Genomic DNA, 22,796 nt, shown 5'->3' with positions numbered 1-22,796 from the left:
GAGGGGAACGTGGGAACTGGCGCGGAGGTCCGCGCGCCGAGCGGAGCGGCTGCGCACGCGCGCCCTCCGGCCCCGCCCGCGCCGGCCTCCCCTTCCCTCACGGCGCGCCAGGGCGAGCGGCTTTTGAACGGCGTCGCGACGGCCCAATGGGCGCCGCCCGGCGCGCGCGCCGCGGCCAATGAGCGGCGGCAGGCGGGCGCGGGGAGGGGCGTGGCCAGCGACGCTGCCCGCCTCCGCCTCCTGCTGCTGCTGCTGATTGAGGGAGCGGAGCGGCTCGTCGCGCGGCCGGAGGGACCCGCGAGCCTTTTCTCTTTCTCTTCGCCGCTGCGTCCTCCTCCTCCTCGTCCCTCCCCTCCCCTCTCCCCGCCGCCATTTTCCTCTCCCTCCTCGGCGCCCCGCCGCAGCCGCAGCCGTCGTCAGGTGAGCGCGGCCGAGGCGGTTGGGGCAGGGGGAGGCCGCGTCGCCGGCCAGGCTGCCTTGCGGCCTGGCGGACCTGTGACGCGGGAGGGCGGGGCCTGCGCGGACGTGGGCGCCCGCGGGGGGCGGCGCGGGGCGGGCGCGCCGTGGCGTCACCGGGCGCGGGCCGCGTCATAACCCCCGGACGGGCCTGGGGCCGTGCCGCCGGCGCGCCCTGCCGCGGCCGCCCCCTCGCCGGCGCTCTCCCGGACGAGGCCTCGCGGCGCTCTCCCGGACGAGGCCTCGCGGCGCTCTCCCGGACGAGGCCTCGCGGCGCGCGGTGCGTTTCCCGGCGGGCGGCGGCGGCGGCGGCGGCGGGTGGGCCGTGGGCCGGGCCGGCCATTTTCTGCGCGCGGGGCACGGAGTCCGTGGCGCCATTGTCGCGGAGCGGGGGGGGGCGCGCTTGCGGAACTGGCCCCCTTCCGGGCCCGCTCTGGGCGTGCGAGGCCCGCCCGCGCCTCCCGCGGGCCCCGTTCCGTCGCGCCAGGCGCTCGGCTCCCCCACTTTCCAGCCCCCGTTGCTCTTGCGGATGGGGCTGGACGCTTCTGGGCCCAATGGCCCAGCTAAGAGCCGCTCATCTGAGAGCGGAAGAACGTGGCTCGCCGCGCGCGGGCCATTGTGAGACGTTACAATGGCCGGTGTTAGTCACGGGCTGCGCCGCGCCGCGTCGTGCAGCGGACTTCAGAAAGAGCGCTCAATGAGAACGCGGGGGTGCGGGGCAAAAGCGCTCTGCTTCGGCGCGCTTTTCTCTAATCCTCAAAGAGCCCTGTGAAAGAGATCGTTTGCAGACACCTGTCCGGGGAAGGTTGGCACACACGTCAGCAGTCCCTTTCTGCCACCTTGCCGCTAATAGATAACTGCAGTGGGGGTAACGCTGGCCGTTTATCCCGGAGAAGGCCAACGATCTGCATGGTCACTCAGAGTGGAGACTGGCTTGATGGCACATGCAGTAATTAAAAAATGCTGATAATACCCTCTTTATAAGTATTTATGGCCCTAGTTCAGCGTTATTAACTGACTCGGGGAGTTCTAGTCTGACCTCATTCTGCCCATTGCCATCTTATATCCACAACAACCCCACAAAGTAAGTTGGGCTTTGTGGTTAGTTTGAGGTTAATCAGATGTCTACATGGCTGAGTGGGGCTTTGAACCTGGACCTTCTTGGCCTGCGTCTGCCGTTTTAATCATTGCAGCCCGCTTCTGAGCCTTTTTTGGTTTGAGATTTGGGAGAGAGACACTTAGTCCTGATACAGGGAAAGGGTAGAAAGACACACACTGGCTTTTTCCCCCATAAAACCACTGAAGTTTGCTTGAGCTAGGGTTGGGAACTTTTCTGGGTCAAAAGTCAGGGTTACTACTATAGTTGATGATTTTAAGTGGCAGTGCTTTGTTTACATGCTTTGTTTGGAATTAGTATAGTTTGAATTGAAGACCTGGTACTTTACAATAAAAAATATGAGCAAAGGTAGCAGAGTTTAAGTTCTACTAGTCACATCAGTAAGAAGTTGTAATACTTTCTGTTATCTCCATAGTAGATCTATAAGTTAGGCCAGGGTTCTTCTCATGAAAGGGGAAAGGGAAAAGATATGTCAAAAGCCTCATGCCTATATTAAATTCAGCAGAACTTATTTTTGACTCAGTATTTAAAAAGAAGAAAAAACAGCTGCATGAAATAAAAGAGGCCTAATAAGTAATTAATGAGTATGCTGTGCTGGCAAAGGAATTAATATTAACCAAAAATATTAATACAGGATTTTTTGTAATAGAAATGACTGTAATTAGAAGTGGAAAAAATCAGTGAAGCATCATGAATGTATGTCAGTATACTGCATATAACAGGTTGATGAGAGCTGAGTGACAGTATGTTAACTTTCAAGATAGCCTCTAGGGTAGAGATCCCAACCTGTGTAGGATAGCATGAAGATGCTTGGGCTAGAACTGGGCTTCACTTGCCCTATGGCATATTGACTAGAATGTGCCAATGCTGACTGCCATTATCCTTAGTGTTATTGGGAGAAGGCTGGTAAAATAGTTTACGCTTTTTGTATATTAATAAAAAGTATCTGAAAGCCTTGATTTGCCAAAGCCATTATGGGCAGCAGAAGTCTATTTGTGGGCTCATTTGCTGCTAACTCTTGTGGATAAGCATGAATTAATTTTAATAAGAAATAAAAGTTAATACATAGCGTGTCTGTAAATAAATGAGAATGGTGCCTGATGAGTATCAATTTAGAAAAAAAGTTAAGTATGTGGTTTAAGCATGTCTATTCATATATAACATGGCAAAGGAATTAATATTAACCAAAAAGCATAATTAGTTTGATTATTTATGATGATAGACTGGGACAATTAGTGAAGGATACAAGGATGGTGAGAAGTAGTGAATGTGGAATGGACTGTATCTTGGTGATGTCAGATGTGGATCCTGGGAAAAAATGGACATGGAAAAGAGGAGAGTGAAATACAGCATCTGCCCTTTGGAACATCATTCTCCCTGAGCTGAGATTGGCCCCAACCCTGTTGACCTTCCAGAAGAGCCTGGAGACATGGCTTTGCCGTCTAGGCTGGGGATCCGGTCATGTTGGTGGAGAGCCTGGTACATCGTTATATTTCTAGGAAATGAATGGTGCCCTCCTGCAGAATTTTTTTAGTGGTTTAATACTTTAATGTTTTTAATGATTTTTTTGCATTTTTTTGGTGGTTGTCTTTGTATTGCTTTTTTGGTTTTTAACTCTGTAAGCCGCCCAGAGTTGCAGCAGTGAGATGGGTGGCCGTGTAAATTTAATAATAAATAAACTAGAACAACTATAGGAAAAGAAAGTATCAATCCTGTATGAAAAAAAGTATTAGAAGCAAATTAATCTCCCAACAGAATGAATGGAAACTGGACATAAGGAAAGAGAATGTGGGAGCTGCTTGGAACATAGTGTAAGAAAGTATGTTAGAGTGCCATTGAAGTGTGTGGAGTGATTCTAATAGGAAGTATGAAATGATGAGAAAGATGCATATAAAGGAATGGTTGCGCAAAAGAAATGAGAATGAAACAGATTGAGTAATGTGTAATGTGTGAGAGAAGAAAATAGCTGCAAAAATGTAGGCAAAGAGCACAAGGGACAATGACGATTGAAAGGGGCAGAGAAAATAAAAGATGATTTTGACTGAAAATTGGCATAGAGGGCTAAACAAGGAGTCATCAGTAGAGTGAATGGATTTAAAAATAGGTGTGATGAAATGATTTGGGATGAAACTAAAGGGAGGGAATGCTGGAAGGACTATTTTAGAGATTTGTATGCAAATGTTAAGAGTAGTGTTGAAACAAATCCTATAAAAGTTAGTGTGCAAGAATAAATGATGCAGAGGAAGTAAAATGCTGTAAGAATGTTGAAAAATGGCAGGACTGCAAGTATAGATGGTGTAACTGAAAAAATGTTAAAGTATGGATTTGGTTTGCCTATGGATTGGCTGTGCAACTGAATGCACATGGGAAGATTGCATCTGTGAATGACGATTGGAAGAATTCCATTATTTTTCCTGTGTAGAAAGGGAAAAGTAGCAAGAATGAATACAGTCTTTGGCAGAATTCTGATTGGTAGCGTGCAGGATATTTGGAAAACAAACCCTTTTTGTAATGGACCTCACTAACAGATTTCAGATTTAATAGAGATAAATTGAGCTTGACTTCACCTCTGTTTATAAGACAGAGTGTGCTAAATCCAACTTCTGACTGGACAATTTGCATAATTTACAAAATTACAGAAATGACAAACTTATGCAAATGATGTACATTTGTTAGAGTTAATGGAGTGCAGATTTAACAGACACTCTTCCTCCCAAATGGTTCATTAAAACAAGGTTTAGTTTTGTATAGATCTTCAAATTAAGGTTTCAAAGACAAAGATGGTTATATTTGACAGGAAAAATTGAGTGAATGATTAAAAGTTACATGTAGATGGTGAAAAAATAGATAAATAAATGATTTGTACTCTTTATAGAATGCTTATTAAATATGGGAATATGGATAGAAAAATATCGAGAAAGTTGTGACTAGATGGAGTCAATCAGATCCTGAAAGTGAGGTGAAAAGTTTAAAGAACAAAAGGCAATGAATGTTGTAGAAGTATACATGATTTGCAAGGACAGAAAGATAGAAGTGTAGCAAATGGTTTTGGTATAAAGTAGATTTACCTTTTTTTCTTATGTCTAATTTCTGTGGCTTACCATCTCCTATTCATTTCCTGACATCTGCATAATATTGCTTACCCTGAAAAAACAACGAAGCATGGTCGTTCCTTTTGTATTTTATGGATCATGGTTCTTCCAAGCATCTTTTTTCTTGTATCTTTGCATCGTCCATGTGAAGTGCTGAGAAAAGGTGAGCTGGCTCTAGTTGATCTGTCAGCAGAGATTCACTAACTTTTTACTACTTTTCACTTGTCAGAGCTGCCGTGCTATGTCTGCTATCTGGAGGCTGCCACCTGAAAAAAATATATAATTGTGATTTTTTTTGTAGGACAGTTTTAGAAGCTTGTGACTCTCTGTGGCAAAATACAACTATCAATGAATTTTCAGCCGTAGGTTTTCCACCATGTTTATCCTTTATTTAATCTTACTTCATTTTCTTCTTTTCCTTGGAATATTAATAGTAACAGTGGCATATAACAGTCAATTTATTTCTGAGGAGATAAAGGTTTTTTTTTTTTTTTCAAGAATAGGGTCAAGGATAGATATTTAGTTCCGATATCTGAAGTATCATGAAAGCTGCTAGAAGAAGAGACAAGGAACAGTATTATGACATCATCTGCAAAGACATTGAAGATAGAAACTGACGTGAAACGCAAGGAAAGTCTTCCAAAAGCTCTCCAAACTCAGAGGAAGGTTCCAGCCTTGAGTTAGTATGCTAAAAGACACCAGTGAGCCGATAGTAACCGATTCCAAGAAGATCAAACAAGGTGGAGTATACTGAAATACACAGTACAGAATATCCAAAATATCTTAAAAGATGCTCTCTAGTTATAAGATCTTTAGTGCCAGAGTATGAAGTTAGATCAGTGCTCAAGTTGGAAGGCTGCAGGAATTGAGAGAATAGCTATAGAAATATGGCAAGCAGCAAAAGAATCGGTGAAAGTTTTAGCCAAACTATGCCAACGAATCTGGAGAACAAAAAAGAAGCTAACCGATTCACAAAAAAGGAGTCTTAACAGAGCATGCAAGCTATTGTGCAATATCCTTAATTTCCCATACTAGCAAAATAATGCTTAGGACCATCCAACACAGGTTGTAGCTCTACCGGAGAAGGAAATGCCAGGTGTTGGCTTTAGAAAAGAACACGAGACGTTATTTGCTGATGCACGCTGGGTAATTGAGAAAGGCAAACAATATGCAAGGGAAGTCAATATGTCCATCGATTATAGAAGGGCCTTTGATTACATCAGTTATGCTCAGTTGTGGAAAATGGGAATCCCAAGACATCTCATGGTCCTCATAAGAAACCTGTACAGACAATGGCTGTAAAGAGAGAGATTTATTCATCCGACACACTGAATATATTTTGAGGGAAGCTGGATTGGAAGCTGGCACGGGGGGGGGGGGGTTTAAAATTGGAGGAAGAAACCTCAATAACCTGCACTGCGCTGATAACACTACAGTACCCTGACTGCTGAAAATGCAGGTATCTGCAAGCTGTAGTATTAAGAGTCAAGGAGCACAGTGGAAAAAATGGGAGTCGGTTTAAATATAGAGAAGACCAAACTATTGACAACAGGTACAGCGACCAGTCTTAGAGCTGATGGTTAGTGCCTGCCATGTAGGGTCAACTATCAACAGTAAAGGAACCAGTAGTCAGATATGCCACAGACTAGCAATTGGTAGAGCAGCAATGAAGACCTCGGAAGAGACACTCAGCTACACTGACGTACCTGTATTTCTGAAGATCAGAATCGTGCAGGCAGTGGTTTTCCCTATGGTACTTTATGGATGTAAAAGTTGGACTTTGAAGAAGCAGGATAGAAAGGACCTTGAAGCTTTTGAACTTTGGTGTTGGACTCTTGAGATTACTTTGGGTAGTCAAAAGAAAAGTGAATGGATTATAGAATACAGCAATCCAGAGTTTTATCTTTAGGCACAAAGTATCAGGCTCAAATTATATTTTGGATGCATGATGTAAAGACTGAGCTCTCTTGAGAAATCTACGATGCTGGGAAAGGTGGAAGGAAAGAGAAGAAGAGGACGACCAGTAGTGAGGTGGATGGAGTCAATTCCAGCAGCATCGTGTGCGGTGTTAGCAGATCTGAAGGGCCTCATGGGGATAAATCATCAAGGTCTGAGTGTCAACACTAACTGGATGCCAAATAATCAAAGTTTTGTGGGATTGCCTATGACTCAGTGGGAAATCATATGCTCTAACTCTTAAGATTTAAGACATTGTTTTTGCTCCTTAACACCCCCCCCCCAAACCTGCAGAAAAGGCTCCATTGACTTTGGAGCCCAAACGGAGTGACAGTTGGTTATATTTCTTACATCCATGTTCTAGATGCATCGGTTGCTTGCCTTGGTAGTTTCTTCTATGACCCGCAAAATGAATAATCTGAAAACAACATTCAGAGTAATTCTGAGCAAGTCACCTCTGAGTAAGGACGTAGAGGATGGCAGTGGTAGATGTATCGATTTCTTTCCATAGTGCCGCAAGTGCACTATGCAAACAGCCCCATGGATTTCCCGTTGCGTGTCACTTACTCTCTAGTAATCCCTTCCTCTCCAGTCTCTCTGCTGTCTGAGGGGGGAAAGAAAAAAAACAGGTCAGAGGCAGAGATTGCCTAGAGATCACTTTTTCCCCTTTTTCTCCCCTCACTTGCTTAAGCAGTTTCTCCGCTCTGCACATTCCTTTCAATGTGTGTTCCCCATTTTGTGTCTGCTTACTCTCTTGCAGTTCCTTCCTCTCCAACCTCTGTTCTGCACGGGGAGGGGAGGAAAAACTACAGGTCAGGCACATCACAACATGCACTGACTGTAACGGCGATTGTGCATCTGAGAGGCCCTGCAAGGGTTGTAAATGCGGGCCTCGGTCGTAAAGTTATTTCCTCAGCACCATTGTTCCGGCAGGAATTATACATCAGTGTTGTCCGTTAATGTAGCATCTGGCTGCCTTGATGTAAGGTAGGAAGCTGCCATCCACATCTGGCTCAGTTATGCTTGTGTTTCACACAAGGTATTACACGTTTGTACTACTTCCCTGTTCAGCACATAACAGTTGTTCCTACTGACTTTGGCTTTCCAGTGTTTCGTGAAGAATAATTTATATTTTTTATTTATTTTATATATCAAATTTAGTCACCGCCCATCTCGCTCAGAGTGTGACTCTGGGCAGTTTTAAGGGTAATTTAAGGGTAATTCCCAACCCTTAAATTGTAAACAGGTTTTTGATGGTAAGCAGTATAGAAATGTTTCAAATAAGTAAAACGCAGTGATGAGGATTTAGTCCAGAACCTTTTCTGTGTGTGTATATTCTGATCTTGCTGTCTCATTCATTTTGTTTTTGCATAGCCCCGTTCTCGGTTTCCCCTTCCCCAGTTACCTTGTGCAAGACTTGGCACATCTTGCCATAAGGTGTTTCTCTTTGTGGGTGTGCAGGCATTTAATTTCCTTACAAAGTATCTAGAATTAGAGGGTGGACTTCTGATAATGTTTTGCATCAGCACTGGTCTGATGGTAGGATCTCATTGCATTGCCAGCTGATGCCCAGTTAAGCATACGTTAAATTTCAACTTCATTCAGCTGCTGCAACTGCATTGTGAGGGATAGATGGACGGTTAACGCCATTCATCTTTAAATGTTGTCTGAAATGGTAATAAATGCAACTGCAGCAGTATTTAAATAGTGTCAGATTTTGGTATGGAGTTAGTGATAATTTCTGACGTAACTTTTTTCATCAATGGAATGTTTCCCTGAAGCCTGCCTATATCCCCACCTACTGCTTCCCTTCTTCCAAATAACATATCCCCCCCCCCAGTTATTTAGTGGTTCATTAAATGTAATTGAATAATGCCAAAGCTTACTTGGGTTTTGTTTTTTTTTTGGTTTGTCTGTTCATTGCTGTTTGCCACAGTATGGTATTTCTCCTTCATAGTTGAAATAGAGATACATTTTTCAAATATCAAATATGGAAATACAGGCCAGTATAGAACGGGGGCAGACAGGAATAATTAGTTTATTCAAAAACTGAGTTTGTGTAACTGTTGGGGCATCATTAAACATTGCTTTTATTTTTTTATTAGATTGGTTTTTAATAAAACTGCACATTATCCTTACCATTCAGGGTCTTGTAGAATGCAGAGTTATTAAAGATGAAATCAACTCTTTGTAATTGTTAAATAATATGCTAGACTTAAAAAAATTTCAACCGTAGAAGAATGCTACAGTTTCCTTGCTGAAAGGCCTTTTCTGTTTAACTTAGGCATGTATTTTGTCCACTGTCCGCTCCAATGAATTTTACTTCCTTTTTTCTCACCACTGAGCATGAAACAAGCTTTTGTGCATGGGGAAATTTATGTCAATTAGCATTGGTTCCGTACCGTACGTGTGCAGAATGGAAAGGCTGGGGTATGACTCCAAATGTGGTATTTGAGTTTGACAGAACAATTTGGAACACATTCTTGCTGGGAAGTTCTTGTTTAAATGCTGTTCCTCCTTCCCTAGCAGGGGGTCAGCAAATAGAACCAGTTTAGTGACTGGCCCCTAGGAAGATCCTGAGGTCTAGTTCAAACTCTTTACCTCTAGCAACTTTGCTGAAAGATCCTCTGTAGATACAGATTCGCGTTGTCTTAGATTGTGATGTCACTCAAGAATGTCCTACAGAAGAACGAAGAATCTGCCTTTGATCAGTCTCTTGTGTGGCTGGCACAATCGTACCCAGCTAGCTGTAGGCTGGGCATTCGACTGAGGACAGAGCTGTGTGGGAACCTAAGTTGTTGCTGAGGGTCTAGAGAGTAGCATGAGAACAGGAGTGACCTGTAGCAAGAGGGGGAGAACCAGCTGCCCCCCTTCTGTTACTGTTCTCTTGTGGTGTCCTCCCATCCGAAGCTAAATTAGGTTCTGTAGCCCCAGCATGGAGCAGCGCTTTTAGAAACATAGGAAGTGAGATACCCCCCTCCCCATGCCAGTTGGACTGTCTGGACTGCTGATGTATGAGACTCTGCATTCCCAGATTGGGATCCACTGCTGTGAAATACCGTCTTAACAATGTCATGAAGTAACGTATTTCCATCAATAGAAAGGCACTTGGTACCAGAGGTGCCTAAGCAGTGCTGAAGGGGAGGTGGGGTCCACTCCTCCTGTTCCTGCATGTACACAGGGCTTCCCTTTCCTGTGTGTTGTTTTTCAGCACAGCGCAAAGAGGGCTGTGGGTGGCTGTTTTCTGTTTTCGTCAGGAGTGAGATTGGCCCAGCTCTATGGGATGGAAGGCCACACTGTGAAGTCTCCTGGGGAGGATCACTGAGGCTTGAAGGAAGAAGCATCTGGTCCGTCTGCATTGGGAGACAACTGCAAGCATCCCTTCTGGTCCTTCCCTCTTTGGGGAGGTTGTCCCATCCTTGGTGAACTTTAGGACTGTTGCCCCCCTTCCCCCAGTTAAGGGTGCTCCTGAATGGTGTGCGTCTCACATAGCAGCAGACATTGGTAGAGAAGCCAGAAGAAGCAATACTACAGTGCAAGGCCCTTTCCATAACACTGACTCTTATCTGAAGAGGGATCTGGTTTTCCAGAGACATTCCTTGTCTGCTCTGACTGATAACAGCTTTGCAGTTAGCAGTCTCTTCCAGACCCATGCAAACCATTTCACTTGGAAGAGCCAAAAATTGAATCTGAAGCGTCCTGCACATTAAGCCACTGCCCTTGATTATCAGGCATGTAGCCATTGTGAGGGGAGGCCAGTATGGCATAGTGACTAAGACACCAGGCCAGACCCTGAGTTCTAGTTCTGCCTTAGGCGCGAAGCCAGTTGTGTGACCTCGGGCCAGTCACTCTCTCTCAGCCCTAGGAAGGAGGCAGTGGCAAACCACTTCTGAAATCCTGCCAAGAAAACTGCAGGGACGTGTCCAGGCAGTCGCCAGGAGTCAGCACTGACTCTCAGGCACAGCCCCCCTCTCCCCCATTTTGAGTGGATATAAATCTGTCCATCTGTGCCTGACAGTTTGAGTCTGTGCAAAGGAAGTTAAGCCATGTGCATGTTGTTTACACAGTGATGAAAACGTAGGTGCTCTGCTGAGCCGTAGTCTTACGAAGCATGTAATTAACTGCAATTATGTGCAACCTTGAGAAGAAACTTGGGGAGAGGGTGTCAGCAGTTCAGGCATTTTAGTGACAGTTCTTTATGTCATTTGGAGAAGTGGCTTGCAAGCGCATCAGAAATTTGTAGTGGATGCGGAGAAACAGCTATTTTTTATGGAAGTGAACAGAAGTAATTGCAAGAATTGCAAGAATATCTGGTTGATGTCATGACTTGATGCTATTGTAAATACAGCATTTCATCCCTTCGCATCTTGTGCAGTTACATTCTCAAATTTGTGATGGTAGTCCACGTACGACTTCAATACAGCCTCCCCCAAATTGGTTTTCTTTAGGTAACTTAGCAGAACTCCTATTATTCCCAAACCATGTGCCTATCTTGGCTTGAAGGGATTATATGGAGGCCTGGAGATGGGAAGACAGCTTTATAACGGACATCGTCGGGAACTGTTTTGATTTCATTTTGCCTCTCTTTGCAGCATAAAAGTGCAGAACCAAGCAATACGCTTACCTTTTGACAGGTTTCATCTCTAATTAAAATGTCTAATGGTTATGAAGATCACATGGCTGACGACTGCAGGGACGATATCGGCAGAACAAATTTAATTGTTAACTACCTTCCTCAGAACATGACCCAGGATGAGTTACGGAGCCTGTTTAGCAGTATAGGGGAGGTTGAATCTGCCAAGCTTATTCGTGACAAAGTTGCAGGTAAAAGAACAGTCTTCATTGAATACTGACATGCTGAAGTCTTGCCGTGTTAATGACACATGGGAATGAACAGTGAATTGTGTGTCTGCCTTACCTCTAAACTGGTGCTTAGCTTGACGTGCATGTGGATAAAGGTTAGCGCACGCTGTATGACTTGTAAGGCGTCCTGGTTTCTAACACAGTTGGGAAGAATGGATCTGGCCTTCTGAGATATCCTCAGATCCAGAGAATGGTAGTTTTAGTTCCCTGCACCTAAATCACAGTGAGCGCTCCTGAATGGTAACTCACTTTTAAAGCCCTAACCCTAACTTCCAAAAGAGGTTCATGCTATGAGTAAGAGGCCTTTTCTGAGGCAGAATTAAAATTTGCTGTGACCTGTTAAAAAAGCTTTGATGGGCCTTGAAGTGACGTTTTTCACCTTTGCAATTCCTGGGGCATAAGGACATTGTACAAGTAGAAGCTTTTTAAATAAGATCAAATTTGTGACTATATAAATCATGCAGCTTGTCGTGATTTATGTTTTGTATTTATGTTTTCATTTATAAAACCCATTTTCTTTTAAAATATGGAATAGTCATTTCAATGAATGATGACGTGTTTTTTTTTTTTTTTTGCCTTTCTGAAAAGAATTAAAAACCCTTTTCCCTACAGGACACAGCTTGGGTTATGGTTTTGTGAACTATGTGACGGCTAAAGATGCTGAAAGAGCAATAAACACACTGAATGGCCTGAGACTTCAATCCAAAACTATCAAGGTAAAAATGTCTATATTGCGGCTAGGCTAGCAAAAACTGGCTGCCCTTCCTCTCCGAAAACTTGCCCCAGGCTTTATGCTTTCCATCCTGCTTCTGAGCAATCCGTGGAAGATGGTCTAAGCCGCCTCTGTCCCCTTCACCTGTTCCTTCTGTTTCCCTGCAGACTATTTCTACTTTCCTCCTTATGGCAGCTGGATCTCTCTTCTGCCAGGGTCCAAACACCCAAAGGGCAGCTGTGCAGAATTTCATGGGGAAAAGCCTCAACTGTTAATGGCATTTTAAAACTAAGAAATACATTCAGGCCAGAGTTTCCTTCATCTCGTTAAATGATGAAGGAGAAAGCATTACTTGTCCTTGCTTTTTAGTGAAACCAGAATCACTTGCTGAGATGGGCGGCTATAGAAATCAAATCAAATCAATCAGTCTCTATATGAGATGCATTCTCTGTCCTGTAGGAGGAAATGTCTCTGCTATGATGATATGTGCGGCCCACATTTTATAAATTACGCTTTTTAAAAACATGGTTGGTTGCAGCCTGACTAGTAGTTAAGATATCTTGTTAACATGTCAGCGAATTAATGTTTTTGTCCACCTGATACCCTCCAGATGTATTAAGGCTGCATTTCCCGGAATTCCAAGCCCTTCCCCCCTTCTTTTTTCAGACTATACACCTGAGCAGCTTGGGGGCTTTCCAGCTGAAGGTTGAGGGCTAAATGTACAGAATAAAATATTTTAGCCCTAAACATAATACGTACCCATGGTTCTGCTGTGTGTCAGAGGGAGAACTGTAAGGGAAGTACAGTCAGGTTGGCCCTACGTCCTCTGCCTCGTTGCTCCCAAGGTGAGGGTGCAAGCCCTCCGTCGGAGAATAAGGAAGGAGGTGGCCTCCGGTCTGAGTAATCCAGCTGTCGCTGCTTTGCCATTAGAATCATTTGGCTTTGCGCCACACCCCTGTGAATGAGCTGCTTGTACCCTTCAAAGCTGGCATTCTTTTGCTTTGGAAAGCCCAACTGTGGGCCTTAACATTTGGATACTTCACAGGTGGCAGTTTGTGAGCAAGATGTCCCTGTGGATGGCTCGTCTTTTGCTTCACTGTTTATCGCTGCTTTCCTCAGTGACAGCTTCCCCTGTAGGGCCGTATGAAAATTTTATGAATCGTTCAGTGCTTCATATGTGGAAGGCCTCAGGCTGGGGGAGGCTGGCGTATTATGTGATTCCAGCAGATGTCATCTTCCTTCTGTGTCCTGCTGTTGAGACTGCCAAAGCATTTGCTCCGCCCAGCCTCTCAGTTGGCTGTCAGGAAATAGTACATATGAGAGAGAAGCTGCTTTTCTGTTTCTGCATGTTTTGTCTGCTGATGGGTTTGGCAAAATAATTTTTTGCTAAGGAAAGTGTAACAAACAGACTAGGTATTTCCCTTGATGAGCAATTATGATTCAGAAAAGAATACCCTAATCAAACAGAAAACAACACCCCAGTCAAGGAGCTACCAGGGAGAAAACCCCACCCCCACCAACACTGGCGGGGCAAGCTGCCGTAGATAAACAGGGAGCAAACCCCACACTCAGCAGCACCGGTGATGTTCCCTAGTCGGGCAACGAAACGCCTGCAAGCCAACAACCAGGCTCAGAGAGCACCAAGGACTCTGCGGTTCAACCCTGAGCTACGTATCTTCTCTTCTGTTGGATTCAAACCCTTTTGGGAATGTAGGCAAGTAAAAATGCAAACATCAAGACAGCTATTCGGTCTCTCTGTGTTGCTTGTTGCAGCTACTTTGATCATTTACTGATTTTGAAATAACGTTTCAGAGTTGTAAACAGGTATGGTTACTAAATCCTAGAAATTTCTTTAGGAATTTTAGTATGAATCCATATGTCCTTTCCTTTTTTTCAAAGGTGTCATATGCTCGCCCAAGCTCTGAGGTGATTAAAGATGCCAACTTATACATAAGCGGACTGCCGCGGACAATGACACAGAAAGACGTTGAAGACATGTTTTCACGGTTTGGACGCATTATCAACTCGCGTGTTCTGGTTGATCAAACTACAGGTGCGTGACCCGGAAGCAATGCAGCTTCCTACCCACTTGTTTGGCTGCCGATCTGTTTAAGAATTTGTCCAAGGGTGGCCATCTAAAGCAGTGTTTCTCAAACTTGGCAACTTTAAGACATGTGGACTTTAACTCCTAGAATTCCTCATTCTGGAAGTTGAAGTCCACATATCTTAAAGTTGCCAAGTTTGAGAAACGCTGATCTAAGCCACGCCCATTGATAATTGTTCCTCCCTTTTCAGATCACATTTGGGTATTAGGGTGGCATGGCTGCAGGAAGTGATGGTAGATTGGAACTCATTGCCTGGTGTCACAAAAGGAGGCTTTCGATTACTAGCTCAGTTCAGGATGAGGATGAAATAAGATTCCATTTTTGCTTGATGCTGTTGTTAATTTTGGAATCCTTCTAAATATTTAAATCTAGAGCCTTATCAACTCAGGCAAGGTTGGACGTCCCACCCCACTGAGACTGAAGCCAAAGCTAGCTTTTTGTTTAACTTCCACGGAAGCCCATGACCCTCATGAGGTTTCCCCTTTTCCTGGTAAAGTATGTAGTTGTGTGGTGCCGTCTGATCCAGGCAGAAAACGGTTGTGAGCAAACGAGAGAAAGGGAATGCTGATGCTTCATTTCTGTTGGTTTGACTTCAAGGCTTGTCCCGAGGGGTGGCGTTTATCCGGTTTGACAAGAGATCAGAAGCCGAGGAAGCGATTTCAAACTTCAATGGCCACAAGCCTCCGGGCTCCTCCGAACCAATCACGGTGAAGTTTGCAGCCAACCCTAACCAGAACAAAAATGTGGCACTGCTGTCACAGCTGTACCACTCACCAGCTAGACGGTTTGGGGGGCCCGTCCATCACCAGGCCCAGAGATTCAGGTAGGTTAGGAAGAACGAAATGATCCGAGGTCTGTACTGTCTTCTCTCTCCCTCTCCCTCTCTCTGTCCCTCTCTCTGCTTCTCTTGCTTTTTTTTTTTTTTTTAAAAAGTCATTGCTACTCATCCTCAGACACAGCCCAAAGTCTTCCAATAGACAGGTCAGCGGAAGGAGAAGCTGCTATCAGTGCTACCCATTCCAAAATATTAGGGCTGATCCTGTGTGAAGAATTTGTGTTCTGATAATTGATCTGTAAAAGCCACCTTTTGTGGGGGGATGCTACTTGTTGGCCCCCTTCACTCAGCCCAATCACCATATGGGTTAATTTAGTTAATTTATTTTAACTGTTAGTAGGGCATTCCCTATCAATTCCACCCTACATCCTAGGTTCCACTACAGCATATCCTTGAAGGGATCACAATAGCATTCTATGTAAGTTTGTATTTAGTGATTTCTGCTTTTACTTTAACCAACTCTTTCCCAATATTTCTTGACAGTTCACGTGGAACCCATCAGCTTGGTCCCAATTGTACCTCCAACTTCTTCCATTAGATTTTTAAGTGCATTCTGTATAACTTCAGAAAGTTCTGAAACAGTTTTCTTCCTACTTAATGGCAGTGGAGTGCTTTTGTCCCCAAATGAATATGTATCCCCTAGTATGTCAGAAATCATTGTGGATGTCCATTTCTGTTATTATTTTTTCTTCTTATTTTCTGTTCTATCAGATTTTTTTTCCTTCTCACTCTCTCTCTCTTTTCCTAATAGAATTTCATTTAAATAGATAATTAAAAGCCCTCCAGATCCTCTTTCCCCTATTAATAAAGATTGAAAATTTGTCTGTCTGATCTGATGCTTCATAAGAGTGTGTTAAAATACAAGATTTTAAACTTTCTGGAACAATGGTGATATGGTATTCATTGCAATATTGGTTTCTCGAATTGCGTGATTCCAGCACTAAAACCCTCTCTCTTCCCACAGCGTAGCCAAAATAATTGTGTCAAGGGTTCATGTTTCCATTTTAAAAACTTCTTATACTGCTTTTCTGACTAAAAATATTGCTTCAAATGGTTTATAGAACTATAAAAATGCAAATTATAAACCAGTGAAGGCAACACGATAATTCAGCAGAAAACAAAACTGAGAACAATTAAATAGGTTCAAATGGCATTAATGCTAGAGCCCAAGTTCTTCAGCTGTATTGACTATTGTATTTGCAGTGAATAAGATGCAGTGGATCTATGTGATCGTAGATTCCTGAAGCCAGAATTTGTACATTTGCCTTTATGGACAAGTGTCCAAATAAGAGCCACAACTTAACACTTGCTGCAAGTTGGGAAAACCAAAAACAAAAAGGGTCAACACAACAAATTCTTGTGTGCATCTAGAACTTACAGATGTGTCTTTATTAGAAAGTAAAAGAGCAAGCCTGTTCAACTTACAATGGAAAGCAAACGGTGGCTGTTGCACCTGAGTATAACCCTTTGTCCCCCCCGCCCCCAGTTGCCATTGTTTGGCAAGACACAATAATTGTAAATCAGCAGAAGGGCTTAAACCAAGCATAGCATAGAATTACTTACATATGTCCCAATTTCTTTCTTTTTTTTTAATGAACTTTCTTAGTCTTCTTGTTTTCCTCCCCACTCCCTTTTCACCCATGGAGAAAAAAAGATGCAAAGCTGACAGAAAAGTAACAGAGGGGGAAGGTTTAAAAAAGACTGACTTACAGTCTTTCAAGAGTAATTTCAATTTTAAAAATAGAACGGAGAGATGCATGAATGGTAAGCCTATACCTGTGCACCCCTGCCAGAGAATAAATCCTTCAGAACTCAGTTCTGAATAAAATGTATGGGGTTTGGAAGCATGCCTTACATTCAGTTTGTTGAAGTGTGTTTGTTCTTATGGAAGGCTGCAGAAGCATCCTTTTTTTTAAAATAGGTGGAAAAATCAAAATATTTAAGACCCCCCCCCCCAACATGCAGTTTTGCAAAGATATTTTTTAAATCTCTCTGCAAATGCCAGTGGTTTTATCCCTAAACTCTCCAGTTCAAATACGGAGTAATAGCAGTTAGAGCAAGAATACCCATAATGTTCGGGGTTTTCTCTTCAAATGAAAAGTCAGGTTTACATCCTCTCAAGTATTAAAAGTATTGATTGTCCCTACGTACATACTTCCCATATTAAGGACGCGTTAGTTTGAGAACTTTTAGTATAGTTTGTATTTGTATTTTTAATTTTTCCACAGTTTGCCACATTTTAACTGTTGAGCTATTCTGTTTAATTGATGTTGTGGCTATCCCTTATCAAGAAGGCTAGATTAAGAGATGGTTCTGGCTGTCTCCTCTCCTAAGCCGGAGGGCAGCCAGCCCCCTCCTGGGTACTGCAGGGGAGGATGAGCAGTAGAGGCCCGATGAAGCTTCTACCTGATGAAGCTTCTACCTGGCATGGTAGTTTTTCCTTTCTAAAGTACCTCTTTAGGATTCCTAGCAGAGAAGCTGGTCCGTAGTTGTCAGTCAAGCCTCTGAAAAACCTGAAAACCTTCCACAGAACACAAATCGGACCACCACCCTTTTTCCTCTACTAAAAATCCCAAACCCAACAATTCTTTCATTGCTAATCCTCAAATGTTGCTTAATACTGTAAATGCTAAAGTCAATAATTCAACAGTCTTTCCATAAATTCCTCAGTGGAAGAGAGTAATAAGAGGAGAGCTTATTAAGTACCATCTGTAATGATTCCTTCTGTTGAGAATAATGAAGTCGATAGCAACTAGAGTTTTAATGGATCGCTCACTAATAGCTTGAATCGGGACAGAGACGAGAATACCACCAGCAGCCATTTAATTAGTGGCTTGTGGCTTTTTAAAAAAAATCAAATCCATTAGCACTTAGCGATTAGTTGATCCTGCAGAAGACGTCGTAACAGCAGTTAGTTTTCTATTGGGGAATTTTATTTGAAACGTGGCATTACAATAAATAATAGCAAAAGCGCTGATGCTTGTTTCATTTAGCGTATCACCTCTTCCCTAAAAGTCTTGTTTGTATTCCCTTCCATTATCTCCTGTGGGCAGTGGCTCTTCTAATTCACCAAGGCTGTGTGAACGCATCCCTTTGCAAACCCGATCCCTGTTGTGAAAATGGCCCTCCCTTAATTTGCTGCTTCCCTGGTTTTGGATCTCCTGCTCCACTTACGTGCTTTTTCTGTTTTGTTTTTGTTACTTTTAAAGTCCTCACTCATTTTCATGCAACCTCGCTGTAAATTCCTTCTCTAGAAACCCTTGCCTGTCTTTTTAAAAATTTCCATTCTCCTGAAGTGTAGAATCCGGTGGGTTTCTTGCAGAAATCTCATCTTAGAATTCTTGTCACATGTCAAATAAATAATGTTCTTCTGTCTGCCTGTACTTGGCCTCTTCCGTGTAAGGTGAAAATGCCCCTGTCACGTTATTTAAGGATGTTTTCTGTTAGGATTGCCCCCTAATATCCCCAGGCACAACCCACAGTGGGGTAATGGTTGGATTTGGGGCTTAGTTTGGCCAGCGTGCCAAATGTGGCACGTTAATGTGGTTTGCAGGATCCTGAGTGATCTGTGCACAGACAACATACGCAACCAGCCTCTCTCCCTCCCTAACTGTAGCTTGCCATGGAGTCTTAATTAGTGGGCTGTGGGCGAAGTTTACCTTCCAAAGTAGAATCTGAAACAATGGCTTTTAATCTGAGGGGCAAGCACCAAGAGCAGCTGGCTGGTTTGGATGTCCCCAAAAGCCAAGATTAGCTCTAAATAGGAAATGGAAGAAAAGTCGCCAAAGGAGAGGAGAAGGAAAGTGAATAACACTGCCTTGTTTGCAGTCTTCCAGAAACTTGACAGAATTGAGGCCGCTTCAAAAGATGATCTTTGTAGGTGGCCTCATCGCATAGGCCTGGTGCCCCTTGGGTGGATATTTGGTTGAACAATTGAGTATGCTGACTCTCCCAAGCTGAGAGAACACAGCATGTGGATCCGCGTTTCCCAGCCTCAGCGACTTGCAGATGGGTGGGCTTCAGCTCTCAGAATTCCCCAGCCAGCTTGGCTGGCCGGGGAATTCTGGGCAACTCCCACGCATCTCCAAGTCGCTGCGGTCGAGAAACACTGGTGTCAATTAACCTTGGAAAATGGAGTATTTATTTATTTATTATTCAAATTTTATTACTGCCCATCTCCCCCAAAAGAGGGACTCTGGGTGGCTGCTGCTGCTGCTGCTATTTTTATTATTATTATTATTATTATTATTATTATTATTATTATTATTATTATTATTATTATTATTTTATCTACCCTCAGCCAGTAGTTGCTAGCAATTCAGCTACTGGGCCCTCTGGTTCTGCTTCACAAACAAGGCATTATTTTGTCCGTCAGAAAAGCAGTCTTTTCACCGTAACAGAAGCTCCCCCCCCCCGCCCCCCAATCTTTCCAGGTATCTGAGTTTGAGATTCTGTCACACTGCAGTCATCTCTTAGAAGCCAAAGCCTGGTGCTTCATTCTGGTAGATCAGTGGGGGAGAGAAATGACAATTTGGAGGGGGGGGGAGTCCTTTTCCCGATGGACTCTGCAGCATCCTGGGAATGCTCCTTTTTGTGTTGTTAGGATTGGGTGAGAGAACAATGGCATTTCTGCGGGTGGGGAGTGGGGATGACAGAGGACGCCCTGCCTGTTCTCTCAGCATCTCTCTGTGCTTGCCACTTCAAAGGGGGAAGGGTCCTCACTGCTTGCCTCATCTCCCACTGAAGGCTTTGAACCAAGGTATCCCCTGGCTCAGTCGCATCCCTGCGCAGGTCATTTCCACACAATAATGATTGCCAACCAAGTGCTGCTTGCGCGCCTTTTTAAAAAGGCACCAAAGGAGGCAAACTTCAGTATGCCCTGCCTGTGCCCCTGGCACTGTAGGTCTTAATGCAGGAAGCACGGTCTCCAGCTGTGGCTACGGAAGGGTCCTGGCCGACGTGGGCAGGAACAGCTTTTCCTGTCTATGTTCTTGTTCAGTTCACTGGGGCCTGTACAGGAGAAGTTCCTGGTAGCTAATCTCAGTCTCACAGCCTCTTAAGAAGATTTCCTTGCTGCTCTGTGATAGTAAAATCAGCAGAGGAATATATGGCACCAGAAAGGCTAACATCTTAACGTGGCCCAAGCTTCCGTGGAGTAGAGCCCACTTTGCCAGGTGCCAGAAGGCTGGTATTGTGGCCCTGAAACCATTGAATTATATGAATAAGCAGAGTGAGGAACCTCTAGATGATGCTGGACCCCAGCTTCCATTGTTTTTGATCATTTGTTTTCTACCTGATAGGAATTGGGATCAAGCAGCATCTTGAGGGCCGCCTCACTTTTCCACTCCTGATCTAGAAACGGAGAGAAGTGACCTCTTTGCTATAAGAAGTGGTGATTTATGCTGATTTAATACCTGTAGTATGAGAAAAACCCGTGGTGTCCTGTCACCCGCCCAGCTCCCACCCTGGACAGAGCTGCGGATTCTTTTGTGGAGTCCTTCCATGTTCCTCACATTAAATGAGCATAAAGTAGCTAGAAAGCAAAGATCAGCAGTAGCCCCGATCGTTGTTGGGAGGAGGCCACCCTTCCTTAGTGCGCAAGTTGAGACTCAACCCAGAACTGCTGCTGATTCTCTCTCTCGGCTTTCTGGCCACAGCCTGCCTGCCCTTTCCTCTCCTGCTCCCCCTTCGCAGCCCGTTTATGTGTTCTTTGGCAAATGGGGGCAGTGCTTCACTCATCTGATGAAGTGGGATCTAGCCCAGGAAGACTGACGTAGCCTCAATTCCCTGAGAAGGTGCCCTGCTGTCTTTGCTATCTGTCCTGGCCACCGCAGGGATACAGACACCCTGCTTTGTGGACAGTGCACAGACGACCACCCAGTTCCCAGTGTTTTTAATCTTGATCCCTGTTGAGTTTTTGCTTGATTGAACTGACTTTTTTGTTTTGTTTTGTTTACATGAACTATTGTGTGCTTTTTATTTGCTAGGTTCTCTCCTATGGGTGTAGATCACATGAGTGGGCTTTCTGGTGTAAATGTCCCAGGAAACTCCTCTTCGGGCTGGTGTATCTTCATCTACAACCTTGGCCAAGATGCCGATGAGGGAATCCTCTGGCAGATGTTTGGCCCCTTTGGCGCGGTGACTAATGTGAAAGTCATCCGCGACTTCAACACCAACAAGTGTAAAGGCTTTGGCTTTGTGACAATGACAAACTATGAAGAAGCCGCCATGGCCATAGCGAGTCTTAACGGCTACCGGCTGGGGGACAAAATCTTGCAGGTTTCCTTCAAAACCAACAAGTCCCACAAATAACTTCGCTCGTGGCTTTTTTTTTTTTTTTTTTTTGTATGGAATAGATAATTGAGTGACGAAAAAGTTTGAATTTTTTTTGTTTTTGTTAGTGTACAACTCATTTTTTTGCGCCAATTTTCACGAAGTTGTTTGTCTTTAGTCTAAATGAAAAGTGGAAAGGGGTTTTATACTCTGGGATGCCACCGACATGTTCAAATGTTTTGGGTTTTTAAAAGTCCCATAATGGTTCTACTCGTGTTTTTTTTAAAGTTCCTTTTCAAGTAGTACTGTTCGCAATCTCCCCTTGAACCCCAAAATCTAAATCCCCAAAAACTGCACCCTGGGGTGCCAGTGAAACTGTCAGACATGTGTTCCCTTAAGAGACTGCTGTTAATTTCACTGAATAGAGTTTGCCAAGGCAGGACTTCAGCCAACCCTCTGTTGATCCCAGTACCTTTGGGCAATGCTTTTAGTTAATAGCAACTTCTCCTTTATCAAGTAATTTGCTAGTTAAAATTAACTTATTGGTGAAGGATGACCTCAAGGAAGTCTGGTGAATATGAAATGCCAGCACTGTGTAGCACCATTGACGATGTTTGTCACTCAGTAGGCAAAATCCAAACTGGAAAAAAAAAATTAAAAGTGTTTTTTTTCCCCTTTAAAAGCCCAGCTTCCATAAAAAAGGACCAAAGAGTTTTGAGAAAACTCTGGGGTGATTTCAGAGTAAAAGGAAAGAAAAAATGAAATTCCAAACCCAGCATTGCCACTTCCTCAGAATTCTTACCTTCAAATAGCGTGTTTCTGTGCATTGCTTTTTGGTAAAATAAATGTGGCAAGATTTAATATTAATCGTCTTTCACATATTTTTAGTTTGAATAACTGAGTTCTTAGAATTCTCTTATGAAGATGTTGCAAACATTTGAGCATCATAATTTTTTGCATCCCTTCTAATAATTACTAGATTTTTTTTTCATATTTTAATAGTTTGTTTTGACAAATAGCTTTACATATTGAACGCTCAGCAGAGAATACATTAAAACTTACAAGTTAGAGATTAAAGAGACAAATTTTTGATTTTCGTAGACTTAAGATATTAATTAATCCCCAAAGTTTTCTTCAGGCTGCCTTGAAACTTTGAGTTCTGTTTTATGTTAATTTTCTTTTGCTTTTTTGTGTTTTCGTTTGTTTTTACTTTTGCATTTAAGACCAATTAAATTTGATTTGGTTTTGCTGAAATTTTGTTTTGGTTTATTGTTTTAATTTTTCTCCCCTCCTTTCCATATTCCACAGTATCCAAGCTGAACGATAACATCAGTCCTTTTCCCAATAAGAATCATTTGGGGATTTTAAAATAACAAGAATCAACTGA

At 43.6% G+C, this 22,796-nt stretch overlaps 1 protein-coding gene across 1 annotated transcript; it reads left to right on the top strand.

The window, feature by feature from the left end:
* Positions 1 to 231: 231 nt before the first annotated feature.
* On the top strand, positions 232 to 22,663 carry ELAVL1 (ELAV like RNA binding protein 1). The gene is made up of 6 exons (XM_063290975.1): positions 232 to 420; positions 11,256 to 11,445; positions 12,097 to 12,200; positions 14,096 to 14,249; positions 14,899 to 15,124; positions 21,124 to 22,663. Exons 2-6 carry the CDS (start codon positions 11,274 to 11,276, stop codon positions 21,446 to 21,448), a joined length of 981 nt encoding a protein of 326 aa, XP_063147045.1. The 5' UTR covers positions 232 to 420; positions 11,256 to 11,273; the 3' UTR covers positions 21,449 to 22,663.
* Positions 22,664 to 22,796: the final 133 nt, after the last annotated feature.

This window comes from Candoia aspera, chromosome 1 (genome assembly GCF_035149785.1).
Source record: "Candoia aspera isolate rCanAsp1 chromosome 1, rCanAsp1.hap2, whole genome shotgun sequence".
In the NCBI taxonomy this organism is placed as follows: domain Eukaryota; kingdom Metazoa; phylum Chordata; class Lepidosauria; order Squamata; family Boidae; genus Candoia; species Candoia aspera.
Note: the sequence above shows the minus strand (reverse complement) of the source record. Positions and strands in the feature narration are given on the sequence as shown.

Coding starts and splice junctions, on each gene's coding strand:
- ELAVL1 (XM_063290975.1), top strand. CDS start 11,274: ATGTCTAATGGTTATGAAGATCACATGGCTGACGACTGCAGGGACGAT. Junction 14,250..14,898: donor TCTGGTTGATCAAACTACAG/GTGCGTGACCCG, acceptor TTTGACTTCAAG/GCTTGTCCCGAGGGGTGGCG. Junction 15,125..21,123: donor CACCAGGCCCAGAGATTCAG/GTAGGTTAGGAA, acceptor TTTATTTGCTAG/GTTCTCTCCTATGGGTGTAG.